This window comes from Heteronotia binoei, chromosome 20, assembly GCF_032191835.1.
Source record: "Heteronotia binoei isolate CCM8104 ecotype False Entrance Well chromosome 20, APGP_CSIRO_Hbin_v1, whole genome shotgun sequence".
NCBI lineage: Eukaryota > Metazoa > Chordata > Lepidosauria > Squamata > Gekkonidae > Heteronotia > Heteronotia binoei.
The window spans coordinates 34,369,876-34,389,095 of record NC_083242.1 but is presented as its reverse complement, the minus strand read 5'-3'; the positions used below and the strand labels follow the sequence as shown (position 1 = coordinate 34,389,095).

Sequence of the window (19,220 nt, the reverse complement as noted above, 5' to 3'; positions counted from 1 at the left end):
GGAAGGAGAGCCCACCACCTCCCAAGGAGGAAGCCTGTTCCACTGAGGAACTGCTCTAAACTCACAAACACCTCCCCCTAAATTCACAGGATCTTCATTGCTGTCAGATGGCCATCTAGCCTCTGTTTAAAAACCTACAAGGAAGGAGAGCCCACCACCTCCCGAGGAAGCCTGTTCCACTGAGGAACTGCTCTAACAGTCAGGACGTTCTTCCTAATGTTGAGCCGGAAATTCTTTTGATTTAATTTCAACCCGTTGGTTCTGGTCCTACCTTCTGGGGCCACAGAAAACAATTCAACACCATCCTCTATATGACAGCCCTTCAAGTACTTGAAGATGGTGATCCTATCACCTCTCAGCCGCCTCCCCTCCAGGCTAAACATCCCCAGCTCCTTCAACCTTTCCTTATAGGACTCGGTCTCCAGACCCCTCACCATCTTCGTCGTCCTCCTCTGGACCCGTTCCAGCTTGTCTATATCCTTCTTAAAATGTGGTGCCCAAAACCGAACACAAGACTCCAGGTGAGGTCTCACCAGAGCAGAGTTCTCGGTTCCCTTTGAAGTGGGAGAGGGCTGGGCAAGGGACGTTCAGGTCTGTGTGAGCGGGGACAGGGAGGGGGCGCCTGCGCCCGTCTCCTGCCTTTGCGGTGACCGTGGCACAAATTGGGCCACTGGTCAGAGGAGGGAGTTCATTTCAGTTTGACATAGGGTGTTGCGACCTCTTGGTCCTGGAGATCAGGTGACGCCAGAGAATCGATCCAGTGCCGCTCCTAGACGGGTCCTATATCTGCTGTACCCCTTTGGCCATCAGTGAGGAGGGTGCCCCTCTGTCCTACTTCACCCTTTCCTGGGCTGTTAGGGCAGCTAGGCCGGAACATCTGGCTTGCCCTTTCCCGCATCTTTAGTCTCCTGCCAAAATGAGAGACTCACGTACGTCTTGGTGCTGGAGTTGTCCGTGATCTGCTTCATGATCTGGCAATAAACCTCGTCTCTGATCACCTCGTATTCTCCGCAAAGCTGGAGGAGAGAAGGGGCCAAGGGGGCAGTGGCTATTGGACAGCACTCAGAAGGCTCAGTTTCAGTTTCAGCTTATTTCAATTTATATCCCGCCCTTCCCGCCGAAGCGGCTCAGGGCGGCTCACAACAACATATAAAATCTAACATAAAGTTTGGCTTTAAAATACATCAATTTACAACAATGGCTTTAAAAATACATCAATTTAAACAATTTAAAACAGTGAAACAGTTCAAAAGGAAGTCCTTCTTCACCCAAAGGGTGATTAACATGTGGAATTCACTGCCACAGGAAGTGGTGGCGGCCACAAGCATAGCCACCTTCAAGAGGGGGTTAGATAAAAATATGGAGCAGAGGTCCCTCAGTGGCTATTAGCCACAGTGTGTGTGTGTGTATATAAAATTATTTTTTTTTTTGCCACTGTGTGACACAGAGTGTTGGACTTAATGGGCCATTGGCCTGATCCAACAGGGCTTCTCTTATGTTCTTCTGTGAGACAGAGTGTTGGACTGGATGGGCCATTGGCCTGATTTAACATGGCTTCTCTTTTGTTCTTATGTTCTTAATCCCTGGCAGTTCAATCCAAAATGACTTGTTTCTCAAGCTTCCCGGTTAACAGAGTACAAGCGTGGAGTGGACTGAGGCGCAGAGGGTGATGGGGGGGTCACTGCTCCTACAGCCTTTTCATAACCAGCTGTTCGTATGTTCAAAACAACCTGCAGTTTTCAGAAGACTTATACGTACACACTGGTGAAGCCAGGAGCCAAGGTGTGACAAGCATAATTGAACTCCAAAGGGAGTTCTGGCCATCACATTTAAAGGGACCACACATTTTTTAAATGCCTGCCTTCCACTGGAAATGAAGAAGAATAGGGGCACCTTATTTGGGGGATCATAGAACTGGACCCCCAGGTCCAATCTTTTTGAAACCTGGAAGGTATTTTGAGGAGAGGCACCGGATGCTATGCTGAAAATTTGGTGCCTCTACCTCAAATAACAGCCCCCCTCCCCGAGGCCTGCAGATCAATTCTCCATTCTACCCTATAGGAATCGGTCTCCATAGGGAATAATGGGAGTGCCCATCAGACATTTCCCTCCCTCCCCTGCTTTCTGATGACCCTGAAGCGGGGGGAAGGCCTCCAAACTGGAGGATCCCCTGCCCCCACCTGGGGATTGGCAACCCTATCGCCTTCATACCTGACGCTTGAAAGCTTTTACCCTGGAAATATTGTTGATCTTTTAAGTTACCACTGGGCTTCTAGGGCAAACCAACCCCTGAAACGATCACCATCAAATTTGCTCTGTCTGCTAGTAAAATCAGGGCAAAGGCAATTTCCAGCAGACAGTGAAATGATGTTGTTAACCGGACTATTAGAGCCTGGCTACGGGGTTGCTGTATGTAAGTAAGATTTTGAATAATCCAGCGTGTTCATCTTAGAGTCCTTGACTGCTTTTAAGCTGTATGTTGCTGGAATTGAAATTGCAATAGCCAATGGTTTTATGCAATATTTTTTTTACTGTGGCATCAAATCAGAATGTCCTCATATGAGACCAGGCCCGTCAAGCTGGCTTTAAGCTAATTTATGTTTGTGGATTAAGCCCCGGATGAAGAGTTCAGTTCGCTTTGGTTTCCACGTGGAGCAAAGTCGGCTCCAGAGGGCTCATTTTACGCCTGCGTCGAAAACTGGGCTTACCTTCAGAAGACAGCAGACCACGTCTAGCTCTGCTTGGCCCTTGAGCGGAAGGTCGCCCATGAATTTCATCACACCTGTGGGGGGAGGTACCCAAATCAGTTGGAATGTTCCCCTGGGCACTCCCAGAGGGTCACATTAGCCACAATCTAACAGCAGTCCAGCAAGAGGCGGTGGGAAGGATTTCCCCAACAGACCAAATCAGACAAAACAGGGAAGCTGAGACTGCTTTGCCAAGCACACTGCAGTCACAATCCCACGTGCACAGAAATGGAGAGAAACCCACAATTCCCATATGACTGTTACGACCATTACACCTGAAGAAGAAGAAGAAGAAGAAGAAGAAGAAGAAGAAGAAGAAGAAGAAGAAGAAGAAGAAGAAGAAGAAGAAGAAGAAGAAGAAGATGATATTGGATTTATATCCCGCCCTCCACTCTGAAGAGTCTCAGAGCGGCTCACAATCTCCTTTCCCTTCCTCCCCCACAACAGACACCCTGTGAGGTGGGTGGGGCTGGAGAGGGCTCTCACAGCAGCTGCCCTTTCAAGGACAACCTCTGCCAGAGCTATGGCTGACCCAAGGCCATTCCAGCAGGTGCAAGTGGAGGAGTGGAGAATCAAACCTGGTTCTCCCAGATAAGAGTCCGCACACTTAACCACTACACCAAACTGGAGAAGGAGGAGGAGGAGGAGGAGGAGGAGGAGAAGAAGAAGAAGAAGAAGAAGAAGAAGAAGAAGAAGAAGAAGAAGAAGAAGAAGAAGAAGAAGAAGAAGAAGAAGAAGAAGAAGAAGAAGAAGAAGAAGATATTGGATTTATATCCCGCCCTCCACTCTGAAGAGTCTCAGAGCGGCTCACAATCTCCTTTCCCTTCCTCCCCCACAACAGACACCCTGTGAGGTGGGTGGGGCTGGAGAGGGCTCTCACAGCAGCTGCCCTTTCAAGGACAACCTCTGCCAAAGCTATGGCTGACCCAAGGCCATGCTGGCAGCTGCAAGTGGAGGAGTGGAGAATCAAACCCGGTTCTCCCAGATAAGAGTTCGCACACTTAACCACTCCACCAAACTGGCTCTCCTGTATGTCCCCTAATGTTTATATCGGCCAACTACAATTCCAAACGCGGCTCTTCTCTCCTCCCAATGTGCCTCTTCGCTATTGGATGGCACTCAGAAGGTCCCCGGTTCAATCCCTGGCACGTTCTGTTTTTTAGAAAGGATTTTTTTTTCAGAAATGAAATTTTATTTTTCTTCCCGAGAACTTGGAAAGCCGCCGGCGGTCAGAACGGACAATTCGGAGCTGGCCCGAGTGGGTACAAGGCAGCCTCTTGCGGCCTGCAGACCTTTTTAGTTCTAAAAGCTGCCGGAGGAGGTCAGAGCCTTGCGGGGCCTCACCCAGTTCCGCAGGGCCTGTAAGACCACACTCTTCCAGCTGTCTTCCGGCTGACCTTTGAGACTTAGAGCAGCAGGAAGAATCCAGGAAACGCTGACGCCATCGAAACTGAACAACACCAGAATGTTATTAGCACCAACAGTTTTAACTGCTTTAAATTTTAATTGATTTTATTATGATGATGCACTAATGTGTTAGCCTCAAGCCGCCCTGAGCCTTCCTCAGCGGGGAGGGCGGGGTATACATTTAATAAACCATAAAAAGCAATGCACATAATTGTGTGGGGAAGGGCCGTGGCTCACTGGTACTTTGCCTCAGTGTTCAAATTCTCTGGTACTTTGCCTCAGTGTTCAAATTCTCTGGTACTTTGCCGCAGTGTTCAAATTCTCTGGTACTTTGCCGCAGTGTTCAAATTCTCTGGTACTTTGCCGCAGTGTTCACATTCTCTGGTACTTTGCCTCAGTGTTCAAATTCGCTGGTACTTTGCCGCAGTGTTCAAATTCTCTGGTACTCTGCCTCAGTGTTCAAATTCGCTGGTACTTTGCCGCAGTGTTCAAATTCTCTGGTACTCTGCCTCAGTGTTCAAATTCTCTGGTACTTTGCCGCAGTGTTCAAATTCTCTGGTACTCTGCCTCAGTGTTCAAATTCTCTGGTACTTTGCCGCAGTGTTCAAATTCTCTGGTACTCTGCCGCAGTGTTCAAATTCTCTGGTACTCTGCCTCAGTGTTCACATTCTCTGGTACTTTGCCTCAGTGTTCAAATTCTCTGGTACTCTGCCGCAGTGTTCAAATTCTCTGGTACTTTGCCTCAGTGTTCACATTCTCTGGTACTTTGCCTCAGTGTTCAAATTCTCTGGTACTCTGCCGCAGTGTTCAAATTCTCTGGTACTCTGCCTCAGTGTTCACATTCTCTGGTACTTTGCCTCAGTGTTCAAATTCTCTGGTACTCTGCCTCAGTGTTCAAATTCTCTGGTACTCTGCCTCAGTGTTCAAATTCTCTGGTACTCTGCCTCAGTGTTCAAATTCTCTGGTACTTTGCCTCAGTGTTCAAATTCTCTGGTACTCTGCCGCAGTGTTCAAATTCTCTGGTACTCTGCCTCAGTGTTCACATTCTCTGGTACTTTGCCGCATTGTTCAAATTCTCTGGTACTTTGCCGCAGTGTTCACATTCTCTGGTACTTTGCCTCAGTGTTCAAATTCGCTGGTACTTTGCCGCAGTGTTCAAATTCTCTGGTACTCTGCCTCAGTGTTCAAATTCTCTGGTACTTTGCCGCAGTGTTCAAATTCTCTGGTACTCTGCCTCAGTGTTCAAATTCTCTGGTACTTTGCCGCAGTGTTCAAATTCTCTGGTACTCTGCCACAGTGTTCAAATTCTCTGGTACTCTGCCTCAGTGTTCACATTCTCTGGTACTTTGCCGCAGTGATCAAATTCTCTGGTACTTTGCCTCAGTGTTCAAATTCGCTGGTACTTTGCCGCAGTGTTCAAATTCTCTGGTACTCTGCCTCAGTGTTCAAATTCTCTGGTACTTTGCCGCAGTGTTCAAATTCTCTGGTACTCTGCCTCAGTGTTCAAATTCTCTGGTACTTTGCCTCAGTGTTCAAATTCTCTGGTACTCTGCCGCAGTGTTCAAATTCTCTGGTACTCTGCCTCAGTGTTCAAATTCTCTGGTACTTTGCCTCAGTGTTCAAATTCTCTGGTACTCTGCCACAGTGTTCAAATTCTCTGGTACTCTGCCTCAGTGTTCAAATTCTCTGGTACTCTGCCACAGTGTTCAAATTCTCTGGTACTTTGCCTCAGTGTTCAAATTCTCTGGTACTCTGCCTCAGTGTTCAAATTCTCTGGTACTTTGCCACAGTGTTCAAATTCTCTGGTACTTTGCCGCAGTGTTCACATTCTCTGGTACTTTGCCACAGTGTTCAAATTCTCTGGTACTTTGCCGCAGTGTTCAAATTCTCTGGTACTCTGCCTCAGTGTTCAAATTCTCTGGTACTTTGCCGCAGTGTTCAAATTCTCTGGTACTTTGCCGCAGTGTTCACATTCTCTGTTACTTTGCCTCAGTGTTCAAATTCTCTGGTACTTTGCCGCAGTGTTCAAATTCTCTGGTACTCTGCCTCAGTGTTCAGTTTCTCTGGTACTTTGCCGCAGTGTTCAAATTCTCTGGTACTCTGCCGCAGTGTTCAAATTCTCTGGTACTTTGCCTCAGTGTTCAAATTCTCTGGTACTTTGCCGCAGTGTTCAAATTCTCTGGTACTTTGCTGCAGTGTTCAAATTCTCTGGTACTTTGCCTCAGTGTTCAAATTCTCTGGTACTTTGCCTCAGTGTTCAAATTCTCTGGTACTTTGCCTCAGTGTTCAAATTCTCTGGTACTTTGCCGCAGTGTTCAAATTCTCTGGTACTTTGCCGCAGTGTTCAAATTCTCTGGTACTTTGCCTCAGTGTTCAGATTCTCTGATACTTTGCCTCAGTGTTCAAATTCTCTGGTATTTTGCCTCAGTGTTCAAATTCTCAGCAGCAATGGTTGGGAGTGATTTCTTTCTATCTGAGGTCTGAATGCCTGGGTAGGCTGTTAGACCTTGCTTACAAAATTGTTCTGAGGACTGGAGGGGCTGTGATGTGAACATGAACATATGAACATATGAAGCTGCCTTATACGGAGTGAGAGAGCCCCGTGGAGCAGAGTGGTAAAGCTGCAGTACTGCAATCGGAGCCCTTTTATCATGACCTGAGTTCGATTCCAGCAGAAGCTGGTTCAGGTAGCCAGCCGAGGTTGACTCAGTTTTCCATCCTTCTGAGGTCGGTAAAATGAGTCCCCAGCTTGCTGGGGGGAAAGTGTAAAGACCAGGGAAGGCAATGGCAAACCACCCCGTAAAAAGTCTGCCATGAAAACGCTATGAAAGCAACGTCACCTCAGAGTCAGAAACGACTGGTGCTTGCACAGGGCACCTTTCCTTTCCTTTCCTATACTGAATCAGACGCTCAGTCCATCAAAGTCAGTATTGTCTGCTCAGATTGGCAGTGGTTCTCCAGGGTCTCAAGCTGAGTTTTTTTATGCCTACTTGCCTGGACCCTTTTTAGTTGGAGATGCTGGAGACTGAACTGGTTCCTTCTGCTTACCAAGCAGATGCTCTACTACTGAGCCACCGTTCCTCCCTGTTTTGGTGACAGCATTGGTGCTAGCCATTCAGTGCTTGCCACACTTGGCTTTCCCCCCTAGATCAAACCAGACACATCAGGCTTTTTAGAGCTCACCCTCTTGAGTAGACAAGAGGCTTTGAAGTTAACCAAAGTTCTAAAAATGTTAGATCTATCTTCATGGTTAAAAAGGTAAAAGTAGTCTCCTGTGCAAGCATCAGTTGTTTTCGACTCTGGGGTGACATTGCTTTCACAATGTTTTCATGGCAGACATTTTACGGGGTGGTTTGTCATTGCCTTTCCCAGTCATCTACACTTTCCCCCCAGCAAGCTGGGTACTCATTTTACCGACCTCGGAAGGATGGAAGGCTGAGTCAACCTGGAGCCGGCTACCTGAACCAGCTTCCGCTGGGATCGAACTCAGGTCGTGAGCAGAGGACTCCGACTGCAGAACTGCAGCTTTACCGCTCTGCGCCAGGGGGCTCTTCCTATCTTCATGGTTATAGAGTATAAAATTTTCCATCAGCCACACCTTGCACTGGAGATCTCCTGGGAAAAGCCAGATCCAGGTAACTCACCTTGGAAGGTCTCTGCTGCAACTTTGTTCAGGCTGCTGTCTGTGAATTCAATGAGCGACTCTTGGATAGGGGACTGGAAGGAGTAGAGAGGAGAGAAAGGGAATGGAGGCTGGGCAAGAGAGGCATAGACCCAGCAGCCGCATCACAGCGCTAAGGGTCAAACTGCAACAGAGTAAACACATACAAAATTCTCCTTGATGGAAATGAATAATTATATCTGAAGATTGTGGAGGAGGAGAAACAGGCAGGGCCTTTTTTGTAGCAGGAACTCCTTTGCATATTAGGCCATGCCCTCCGTGATGGAGCCAATCCTCCAAGAACTTACAGGGCTGTTAGTACAGGGCCTACTGTAAGCTCTTGGAGGACAGGCTCCATCAGGGGTGCGTGGCCTAATATGCAAAGGAGTTCCTGCTACAAAAAAGCCCTGGTCTCCCATATCCTAGTCCTGCACTCTAACCACTACACCACACTGTCTTGTGTTACTTGAACTTTGCTAGATTGTTCTGGGAGCTACAGTACCACCTTCTAGCCACTACAGGGCAAAAAATCAGGCCAGCGGTTTCCTCTGTTCACAGTCTGCCATGGTGGTACAGAGAATAAGACAACTGGGTCCTAATGCTATAGCTATTTCTTGGAAACCCTAGGCATGTTACCATGGGATCTTTTAAACCTTCCTACTCCTAAATTCATGCAGAAGTAAACGGCTACCGATAAATCAACTGAGATTACCTTGGTGAATTTCAGGATATCTTCCACACCCTTCGATTCAACGCCTTTCTTGGATTTTACTTTGCTGGGGTCCCTGTAATGAACGTCACACGTAAACACCACCTTTGTTTGTGGGAAGATACTCTCCACTCACAGTCCTTCCTACTTTCCTTGGATTCTAGGCCTGCTTCCGCTCTTGGCATGCAAAAAGCTCCAACCTCTATGCTCCATCAAAATTGTATGGTCCACCTTATTGTATGGTCCAGTTGAGAAATAGTGTTTCCTCAACAAAGATTGGGTCAACTTCTAGTGGGTCTACCTAGGTGGGAACATGTGCGGCCTAGGCTGCGCAAGCTGCACTGGCTGCCAATTGTATACTGAGTCTGTTACAAGGTGCTGGTTATTACCTTTAAAGCCCTATATGGCCGAGGACCTGCCTACCTTAGGGACCGTCTCTCTCCATATAGGGTTGCCAAGTCCAATTCAAGAAATATCTGGGGACTTTGGGGGTGGAGCCAGGAGACTTTGGGGGTGGAGCCAGGAGACATAGGGGCGGAGCCAAGATCAAGGCTGTGACAAGCATAATTGAACTTCAAAGAGAGTTCTGGCCATCACATTTAAAGGGACGGCACACCTTTTCAATTCCTTCCTTCCATAGGAAATAATGAAGGATAGGGGCACCTTCTTTTGGGGCTCATACAATTGGACCCCCTGGTCCAATCTTTTTGAAACTTGAAGGGGTATTTTGGGGAGAGGCACTAGATGCTATACTGAAAATTTGGTGCCTCTACCCCAAATAACAGCCCCCCCAGAGCCCCAGATACCCGTGGATTAATTCTTCATGATTTTCTATGGGAATAAATCTCCATAGGGAATAATAGAGTTCTCAGCAGACATTTCCCTCCCCTCCCCCCGCTTTCTGACGACCCTGAAGTGTGGGGAGGGCCTCCAAACCGGGGGATCCCCTGCCCCCACCTGGGGATTGGCAACCCCTTCTCCATATGTTCCCCAGAGACCACTGAGATCTAGTTCACAAAATCTACTGAAAATCCCCGGGCCAAAGGAGGCCAAACTGAAAGTAACAAGGGAGCGGGCCTTCTCGATAACAGCACCCCAATGGTGGAACCAGCTGCCAGAGGAGGTCCGGGCCCTGCAGGTCCGTAGGGCTTGCAGAACCGTCCTTTTCCAGCTGGCCTATTAAGATGGAACCATCGCATCAATAAGCTATATTAAGAATGTAGCACCATTAATCTATACTGTAATTTAAATTTTAAATTTTAATCTAATCGCCATTTTTAGGAAATGTATTTTAACAGTTATGTTGTATTTATTGTTATATCATGGTGTGACCCACCATGTCCTGTAAGCCGCCCTGAGCCAGCTTCGGCGGGGAGGGCGGGGTATAAATAAAAATTTATTATTATTATTATTATTATTAACTATTCCCCGTAAACATTTGTGTCATTCCACACAGCGGTAATGTGCTTTTACAGCTCTGAGAAAGAAGGTAACAAGCATGGAGACTGATATCCCACTCACCTTATGCTCCTCTTCTCTGTGGGGTTTTCATCCAATTTCACACTACCTGCCCCAGGGCTGCAGCAAGCATCGGCGTTTTCGTGCAGCAAACAGAAATTGGTTTTTAGCCGTTTCTGTTTGCTGCATGAAAACACGGATGCTTGCTGCAGCCCCGGGGCAGATAGTGTGAAATCGGACAAAACCTCCGCTGAGAAGAGGAGCGTCAGAGCGGCGTAAGGCGAGTGGGAAATCGGTCGGAAATAAATACCGTAATTAAAACTGGAGCGCAGGGAAGGGAGTTTAGCCAGGACAACCACAGCATTTGATTCTTACAATTTCAGCACTTGTAAAGGGAGATAGTGGTCACCATTTTGTGTGAATGGGACCAACGCACGTATTGTCTAGCTTCAATCCACGCAACTGGAAACCCAGATTTCCTTAACAGCACACGTTTGCACCTCTTGAAGCTGAAAAAAATACGTATGTTGTCCTTGTGGCAGAATTTCTTTTGGGGTTGATTCTCTTATGAAATTGGCAACAAGGTGTCCAAGCTATTCAGGACTATCAAGCATTACCTATTGCTAACATCTAACAGCTTGGGCTGAGGATCTAGGTCAGTAGAAAGTAGGTGAAAAGTAAGAGGGCAGCCTAGGTGAAAAGTATCTCAGGGCAGCCTTAGCCTTATATGGGATGAGCAGGAACCGGACAGAGTAAAGATAACTGGACGTCTGTGAACGCAGCTGGCAGTTCTGGAATGTAGTTGATGCATATAAATCAGATAAGATAGAGATAAGTGATAAAGTTTCCAGGGGAAGGCTCAAAACTCTGGGATTTTGAGCAGAAGTTGCTGATCTGCACTAGAGACAGGAGACTGTCTCTGTGCTGGTCATGCCAAACTAATTGGGACTTCGGCTACATTTTGTTGGTTAGTCCCAACAGGGAAAAGGAAAGGTCCCCTGTGCAAGCACCAGTCATTTTAGACTCTGGGGTGACGCTGCTTTCACAACGTCAGGAAGCAGTCCCTATTGGACTTTTCATAAGCACTATGCTCTATGCTTGACTGTAGAACTATGCTTAACCATAGAATTATGCTTTACAATGGAAATATGCTTTGTGCTTGACTATATTCTAACTGCTTGACTGTCTTCTGAAACTGTGCCCCGCGAAAGCCCCGTGGTGCAGAGTGGTAAAGCTGCAGTCCTAAGCTCTGCTCACAACCTGAGTTTGATCCTGGCGGAAGCTGGGTTCATGTCGCCGGCTCAAGGTTGACTCAGCCTTCCATCCTTCCGAGGTTGGTAAAATGAGTTCCCAGCTTGCTGGGGGGAAAGGGTAGATGACTGAGGAAGGCAATGGCAAACCACCCCGTAAAAAATCTGCTGTGAAAACGTGAAAGCAACGTCACCTCAGAGTCGGAAACGACTGGTACTTGCACAGGGGACCTTTCCTTTCCTTTTCCCTCTTTAGTGCAGATCAGCCACTTCTGCTCAAAATCTTTACCTTTACCTTTTTATTTTGAAACTGTACTAATGTTATCTATTGCTTTGCTTTTCTATATATATATTATTAAGCCTTCTGTCTAATAAAGCTTATCTGTATGGTCTTGAAACTTATTAGTGTGTATGTATAAGTCTTCTGAAAACTGCAGGTTGTTTTGAACATACGAACATATGAAGCTACCTTATACTGAATCAGACCCTGGGTCCATCAAAGTCAGTACTGTCTACTCAGACTGGCAGCGGCTCTCCTGGGTCTCAAGCTGAGGTTTTTCATACCTGGACCCTTTTTAATTGGAGATGCCGGGGATTGAACCTGGGACCTTCTGCTTACCAAGCAGATGCTCTCATTGAGCCACTGTCCCACTTTAGAATGGGTCTCATATATATGAACATATGAAGATGCCTTGTTTACTCAGACTGGCAGCGGCTCTCCAGAGTCTCAAGCTGAGGTTTTTCACGCCTACTTGCCTGGACCCTTTTTAATTGGAGATGCTGGGCATTGAACCTGGGACCTTCTGCTTATCAAGCAGATGCTCTACCACTGAGCCACAGCCCCATTCATGGCTCTCCAAGGTCTCAAGCTGAGGTTATTCACGCCTATTTGCCTGGACCCTTTTTAGTTGGAGATGCCAGGGATTGAACCTGGGACCTTCTGCTTACCAAGCAGATGCTCTACCATTCATGGTTCTCCAGGGTCTCAAGCTGAGGTTTTTCACACCTACTTGCCTGGACCCTTTTTAGTTGGAGATGCCGGGGATTGAACCTGGGATCTTCTGCTTACCAAGCAGATGCTCTACCATTGAGCCACTGTCCCTCCCATTTTGGTTACTGGGGTGTACAAAAGTAAATCTCACCTCAGTCCTATTCACACAAAACAGTCACTGTATTTATAGAGCGGATTGGGGGTGGCGTGCTATGTCATTACATGAGGCTTAGCAGGATTTAAGTACGGGATTTAACACCTACCCCTTTCACGCACACTGCAGATTCTTAAGACAACAAAATCAAGGATGATGGGAAAGAAAGTGGTGCAAATGCAAAAGCTTGAAGATAAGGGAAAACACAATTGCCCCGGCATAGAACCAAGAATCTGCAGCGGGTAACGAGGAATTGTGTTGTCCCTCGAGGGGTTTCCAGATTAACCAGAAACCTCTAGGGTTCTGACTCTTGACAGTGAGCCCAGCCTTCTCCTCCCCACACCTCCCCCAGATAAGGTCGCAGGCCTACTTTTATGAACAGATAATTCCTGACCTATCGGGCCCCAACCTCCAAAACGTTTACGTCTTCAAAAGCTGACCGATGCCACAAGTCAGGGGGTTTGCAACACGCTGCAACGGCCCGCGGTAAGGGACACAGGCTCTTCCACTCACCTCTCTTCCATCCCAGGGTATGCCATCACGCACGTAAACAATAGCAGGGGTGTTCTAACTAACTGGTATGCAGAGGAGGGTGGGCGTGGTGGCAGCAGCCCGGAATTTCCTTTTTCTCTTACAGAGGGGACTGCGGTCTCAGGATAGGAACTCTGACACAACAAGCTTGAGACGACGGCCTCCGATTTCTCGACTGCAACCAAGCCCTAAAGGATTCCAGGCCCCATGTCCGTCCGCACGCACTCACATCTTTGCCCTCTGCCCTTCTCGGAAATACTTCTTGGCAAACTCCAGCATGGTGTAAGGGCCGCCTGGTGGGCTGCCGGTAGGGGCCCCCTCAAAGTCTTCGGTGTATTCGCTGCCAGGAGAGACCTACGGGAAAAGAAAGGCATGTGGTCTCCCTGGCATGTATAGAAAGTCTGCCAGATAATGACGGGGCAGATAGTTCGGATGTCATTTCAAGCTAGTTCTACAGATGAAGGCCATGTTCATCCCGAGAGAATACCAACTCTCCAATCCTCAGTGGTGGTTGACTGCAATAGCATCCCACTTTTTGTGACTGGGGGACTCCATCTAGCGGGGAAGGTAACATGCAATACTATCTGACTTTTGGTGGCTGAGGGACTTCATCTAGCGGGGAAGATAACATGCAATAGCATCTCACTTTTTGTAACTGGGGGACTCCATCTAGCGGGGAAGATAACATGCAATAGCATCTCACTTTTTGTGGCTGAGGGACTCCATCTAGCGGGGAAGATAACATGCAATAGCATCTCACTTTTTGTGGCTGAGGGACTCCATCTAGCGGGGAAGATAACATGCAATAGCATCTCACTTTTTGTGGCTGAGGGACTCCATCTAGCGGGGAAGATAACATGCAATAGCATCTCACTTTTAGTGACTGGGGGACTCCATCTAGCGGGGAAGATAACATGCAATAGCATCCCACTTTTTGTGACTGGGGGACTCCATCTAGCGGGGAAGGTAACATGCAATACTATCTGACTTTTTGTGGCTGAGGGACTCCATCTAGCGGGGAAGATAACATGCAATAGCATCTCACTTTTTGTGGCTGAGGGACTCCATCTAGCGGGGAAGATAACATGCAATAGCATCCCACTTTTTGTGACTGGGGGACTCCATCTAGCGGGGAAGGTAACATGCAATACTATCTGACTTTTTGTGGCTGAGGGACTCCATCTAGCGGGGAAGATAACATGCAATAGCATCTCACTTTTTGTGGCTGAGGGACTCCATCTAGCGGGGAAGATAACATGCAATAGCATCTCACTTTTTGTGGCTGAGGGACTCCATCTAGCGGGGAAGATAACATGCAATAGCATCTCACTTTTTGTGACTGGGGGACTCCATCTAGCGGGGAAGATAACATGCAATAGCATCCCACTTTTTGTGACTGGGGGACTCCATCTAGCGGGGAAGGTAACATGCAATACTATCTGACTTTTTGTGGCTGAGGGACTCCATCTAGCGGGGAAGATAACATGCAATAGCATCTCACTTTTTGTGGCTGAGGGACTCCATCTAGCGGGGAAGATAACATGCAATAGCATCTCACTTTTTGTGGCTGGGGGACTCCATCTAGCGGGGAAGATAACATGCAATAGCATCCCACTTTTTGTGACTGGGGGACTCCATCTAGCGGGGAAGGTAACATGCAATACTATCTGACTTTTTGTGGCTGAGGGACTCCATCTAGCGGGGAAGATAACATGCAATAGCATCTCACTTTTTGTGGCTGAGGGACTCCATCTAGCAGGGAAGATAACATGCAATAGCATCTCACTTTATTGTAACTGGGGGACTCTATCTAGCGAGGAAGATGGTATGCAATAGAGTCCTACTGACTGTGGTGTGGCTTAATTTCCTTTTCCATAAGTTGAGTCGGGGCAGAGAATCAGGATATATCTGCTCTCAACAGCAGGGCTTGCGAGGCATTAGAGAAAGCCCCCATGTGCCAAAATCCAACAGGCAGTGCTTCTCGATGTCCCGATTAGCCGAAAATATCCCGGTTGCGGCAATATCTGACAGGGAGCTGTTTATGATGCTACATAGGTGCCTCAAAGTTTTGTTGATGCTCTGTGTGAGTCATAATTCTCCTCTGTGTCAAACTGTGTCAATTCTCCCTCCCTCCCTCTAAGATGATATTTGCACACCTGAGGCAAGGCCTCTGGAATCCTCTGCTTGAACTGGCCCTGATTTTCAAAAGAATCTTCCAGTCACAAAACCCATTGACTGCTGAACCACACAGTCTAAAGCAGATCTGTATAATTGGTTTGGAACAGTATTTGAGCAATCAGATACAAAATATAGACTTTGTGAGTCCCTTGGACTGCAAGATCAAATCAGTCAGTCCTAACTTAGGGAAATCAACCCTGACTGTTCCCTGGAAGGTCAGATGCTTGAAGCTGAATCTCAAATACTTTGGCCACCAAATGAGAAGAGAGCACTCACTGGAGAAGACCCTGATGCTGAAAGACAGAAGGCAAAAGAAGAAGGGAACGGCAGAAGATGAGATGGCTGGACAGCATTACTAATGTAACTAACATGACTTTGACGGGACTTCGGAGGATGGTGGAAGAAAGAAGGGCCTGGTGTGACTTGGTCCATGGGGTCGCAAAGAATTGGACTTGACTGCGACTGAACAACAACAATTCCTTCCAGTGGCTCCACCCCTTCCCTGAGATAAATGGGAGGGAGGAAAAGACTATGCCTGCTTTCACCTGTAGGTTTTCATTTGCATTTGCTACCAAACAGGAGCAGGGTTAGAATCTTTTTTTTTTTTAGCAGCCCTAGGACACTGTGTTCTGAGGGCCTTCTTTCAAGGTGTCCTCCATCTTCAGTATGCTCTTTCCCAGTGCCAGATTAATCCCTGTGGAGGCCCCTAGGCAGTCAAAATCTCAGGGGCTTGCAAATTATCTCAGAGCTGGAGTGCCCGCACCGCTGCCCCCACTGCAGCCCGCAGGCACCTTCTCAAAAGCCCCATTGACAAAACTGTGGGGGAGAGGCAGAGAGAGGCAAACTTGGCAACTATGCCAGCAGAGGCCCCTAAGGCATGGGGGCTTATAGACCAGTGCCTCCTTGGCCTAATTGATAATCTGGCCCTGCTCTTTCCCAAACCTGCTTTGCTTTCAAGTTTAAGTGAAGAATGCTGTCCAAGAACGTCAGCAGCAGGCATTGCATGTCTGGAAGAGGAAAATATGTTTGGCTTCTTGCCTTAAGGCACCCTGAGTCCATTCTTGGGCTAGGGTGGGGTATAAATAAAATAAATAAAGGAGGCTCGGACCAACTTGCCCTCTTCCCCTCTTGTCCCAAACAATTCCTACCCCAGAAGAACCCACCACCCACTTTGGAGGAGGTTAAACCAACGGTCAATTGTACTCGCCTCAATCTTTTTATCAAGTTTCTGAGCCACAGCTGCTGATGCAATGGCCACTGCCACAGAGGCCGGGACGGCCACTTTGCCTTGTTTGTCCTGGGGCTCCTCCTTCTTCTCCATTGGTAGGTGTATGAAGTCTGGTGCTGCTGCTGGCTGGACACAGTCGGCAGGGAAGACGCCAGACTTCCCGTAGATGGCCCCAAATTTCCAACCTAAATTAGGAAGACATTCCTTTAACTGCCTGAAGACATCACTAAGACGTCCCTTATAATGCCTGATACCGTATCAGGATGGTTTAACATCAGGCAAACATGCCAAATCAGGCAAATAAACCCAACTCCAGTTTTATTCACACAAAGTTTCTACTGCAGCAGCCTTGGGAGAAGTAGACCATACAGAATTTTTTTGGGAAAGTATCAGTAAGTGAAACAAACGAGGACATTTTTGTCAGGACTCGAATCCACAAAAGGGGACCCATAGGACAATATTGTTTATGAACCCATGAAGACCTGCCCAAAGAACAGAATTGCACGGACAACAGCCACAGAATTCCCCTTGTAGCATGAAGGTAAAAAATGGGTCTGCAATGTTGCCGATAGAATCGTGCGGGTCAAGTTTATGCGATGTTCTCAAACAAGGGCATTGGTTTGATCTCATTCCCTTTAGCTTGACTTATTAGGAATCGAAACTAGATGTCCTAGATCTGTCCGAGTGTGCTCTTTCCCCTGCCTCAGTAGGGCTCTCGGTAGGAATTAGGAGAAAAATCACATGTGGGGAGAAAGGGGAAATACGGTTGCAGACAAGAGTATGAGGTGCGAGAGATCACACCACAGCACGGCAAAGCACACAGGAGCCACCCACCAAAATCCAGAGTCCCCTTCTTCACATCCTCAAGCAGCATCACTTTCTTGCGCACCACGCAGCCGTAATAGCGGTCTGTGGGGATGGGGATAGTCAACACAACATCACAGGGGTGGGGAATTCTTAAACTCCCCTGCCTAGCACCCTCTAGAGCTCACTTGCTGGGACACAAGATGGCCAATTTCAGCTTCTGAAGGCTTGTAACCTTGGTTGCATCCATTTGGAAGTGAGCATATTGGGAACCTCTAATTTTATGCTGTTATAGTTGTGCAGCACCACTGTGTGGGCTATTCCTCGTACGGAAGCTGAGTCAAGGAGTGAATGGATGGGGGGTGGGGTTGGATTTCCAAGTGGTCTGCTGGTTGTGTGGACCATGCCTAGAAAATATTGTGTCTAATAGCAGAAGTCCAAGGGGCTGCTAGAGTACATGATCTTTTCCAGGGACAACAGAAACAACTGTTTTGATATCTATCAGCCTTTTGTTGCTGCAGATACCAAGTTAATGTAAGAGCCACACAGAATAGAGGGGGACTGTTTTAGTGTGCGCAAGTGATGTCATCATGCCGGCAACATCATGCGACAGAAGCTCTAGCAATTTGGGAGGGAAAACTCCATGGTACCATAGTTTTCTTCCCAAATTGCTAGAGCGTCCGGGAAAACCACAGAGTTTGGCAGCCCTAGACTGCAGTACCACCTTCTGGCCACTACAGGGCAGCCCTAGACTGATGGTAGTCTTCTCAGACTCCCTTTAGCCATATCACGGTAGGGCAGGTCTAAAAGGAGGAAGGAACTGTCATCGTAGGGACCTCCAGAACAATCAGGAAGGAAGCGACCCCGTTATTTTGCTCTCTCCATCCAAAGCTTTCTTCTGGCATTTCTGCTTGGTGAAATGAGATGTTGACACAGAGAATCCAGTTGGAGGTGAGTCCCTGCTAGGCTTTGGGCCTCACAACTAATGCTCAACCATGCCAGCTAGCTCTGAGAACACGCCCTTCCCTCCCCAAGGATGACACTTTCCATTGGGGGTCTCACCTTTCTCCAAGCCTTCCATTGGCCGAAGGCAGATGATGTCTCCTTTGTGGAAACTTAAGAGACTCTTATCACTGGTAACGTGGTTCTTGATGGCCACCACATACTGGGAATCCTGGGGTGGAGGAAAGCAAAGGTGAATGGAAGAAGGGAGAGGTGGGATTCACAGATGCTTCTGAAGCTGGGCAGGGCAAAGCAGGTGTACAACAGACCACATTCCAGAAGCCAACTGAGGTTCAGGACAGAATGGCCATTAGCTGTCGGTGGATCTTGGTTTGAACAAGCTGTCCCATGCGGGACTCGCCTTGACCTCTTTTGCCCAGACTTCATTCTGCCTCCCTCCCACATCCTACCAGCTCATACCTTCTTGAGCTCATTGATGAAGTAGTCCACCATGGCCTTCACCTGGGGGGCTTTGGGAGAAAAGAGGAGCAGCTTCTCGTTGGTGAGGTTGAACTCCAACATGTTCTTGGAGGGGATGGTGACGAAGAGGATATCACTGTAGCTGAGCCAAAGAGGAGATGGGGTTAACTATTGGTCTGAGAGAACAGGCCTACTTCACTGTCTCCTTCACGCACCAGGCCAAAATATTTCTCACCCAGGTTTTTTACTAAGGGATCTCATCTTTTTAAAGCTGAAGACTGTTTCATCAGTATCATCAATACCAATTTGTCAAGATCTTGTGTGGCTCGATCACATCAGACAATCTGATCAATGCCTAGGCAACCCCTATTTACCGGTAAGGAAGACTAGGGATTTCTTTCCCTCAGGAGTGCGATAATGAAAAATAGGGAGGCAGTCTGGTGTAGTGGTTTCTATGTCAGAGTAGAATCTGCGAGCTCCAGGTTCGAATCTCTACCCTGCCATGGAAACTTTCTGAGTGACCATAATCTAGCCACTCTCTCACAGCCTAACCTACCTCAGGGGATTGCTGTGAGGAGAGAACTGAGGAGAACGAGGTAAGCTATTTTTGGGGAGAAAGGCAGGGAATAAATGAGGTAAAAATAATATTATGAGGTAAAAATATTATAATATGTACGTTA

At 47.6% G+C, this 19,220-nt stretch overlaps 1 protein-coding gene across 1 annotated transcript in view; it reads right to left on the bottom strand.

The window, feature by feature from the left end:
- Positions 1–19,220, bottom strand: part of MYO15A (myosin XVA) — a 168,957-nt gene that overhangs the window by 25,386 nt on the left and 124,351 nt on the right. Inside the window, 9 exon segments of the mRNA XM_060260643.1 lie at positions 934–1,016; positions 2,709–2,782; positions 7,799–7,871; positions 8,528–8,600; positions 13,138–13,262; positions 16,029–16,093; positions 16,257–16,499; positions 18,181–18,292; positions 18,541–18,682. Coding sequence (XP_060116626.1) covers positions 934–1,016; positions 2,709–2,782; positions 7,799–7,871; positions 8,528–8,600; positions 13,138–13,262; positions 16,029–16,093; positions 16,257–16,499; positions 18,181–18,292; positions 18,541–18,682 — 990 coding nt within the window.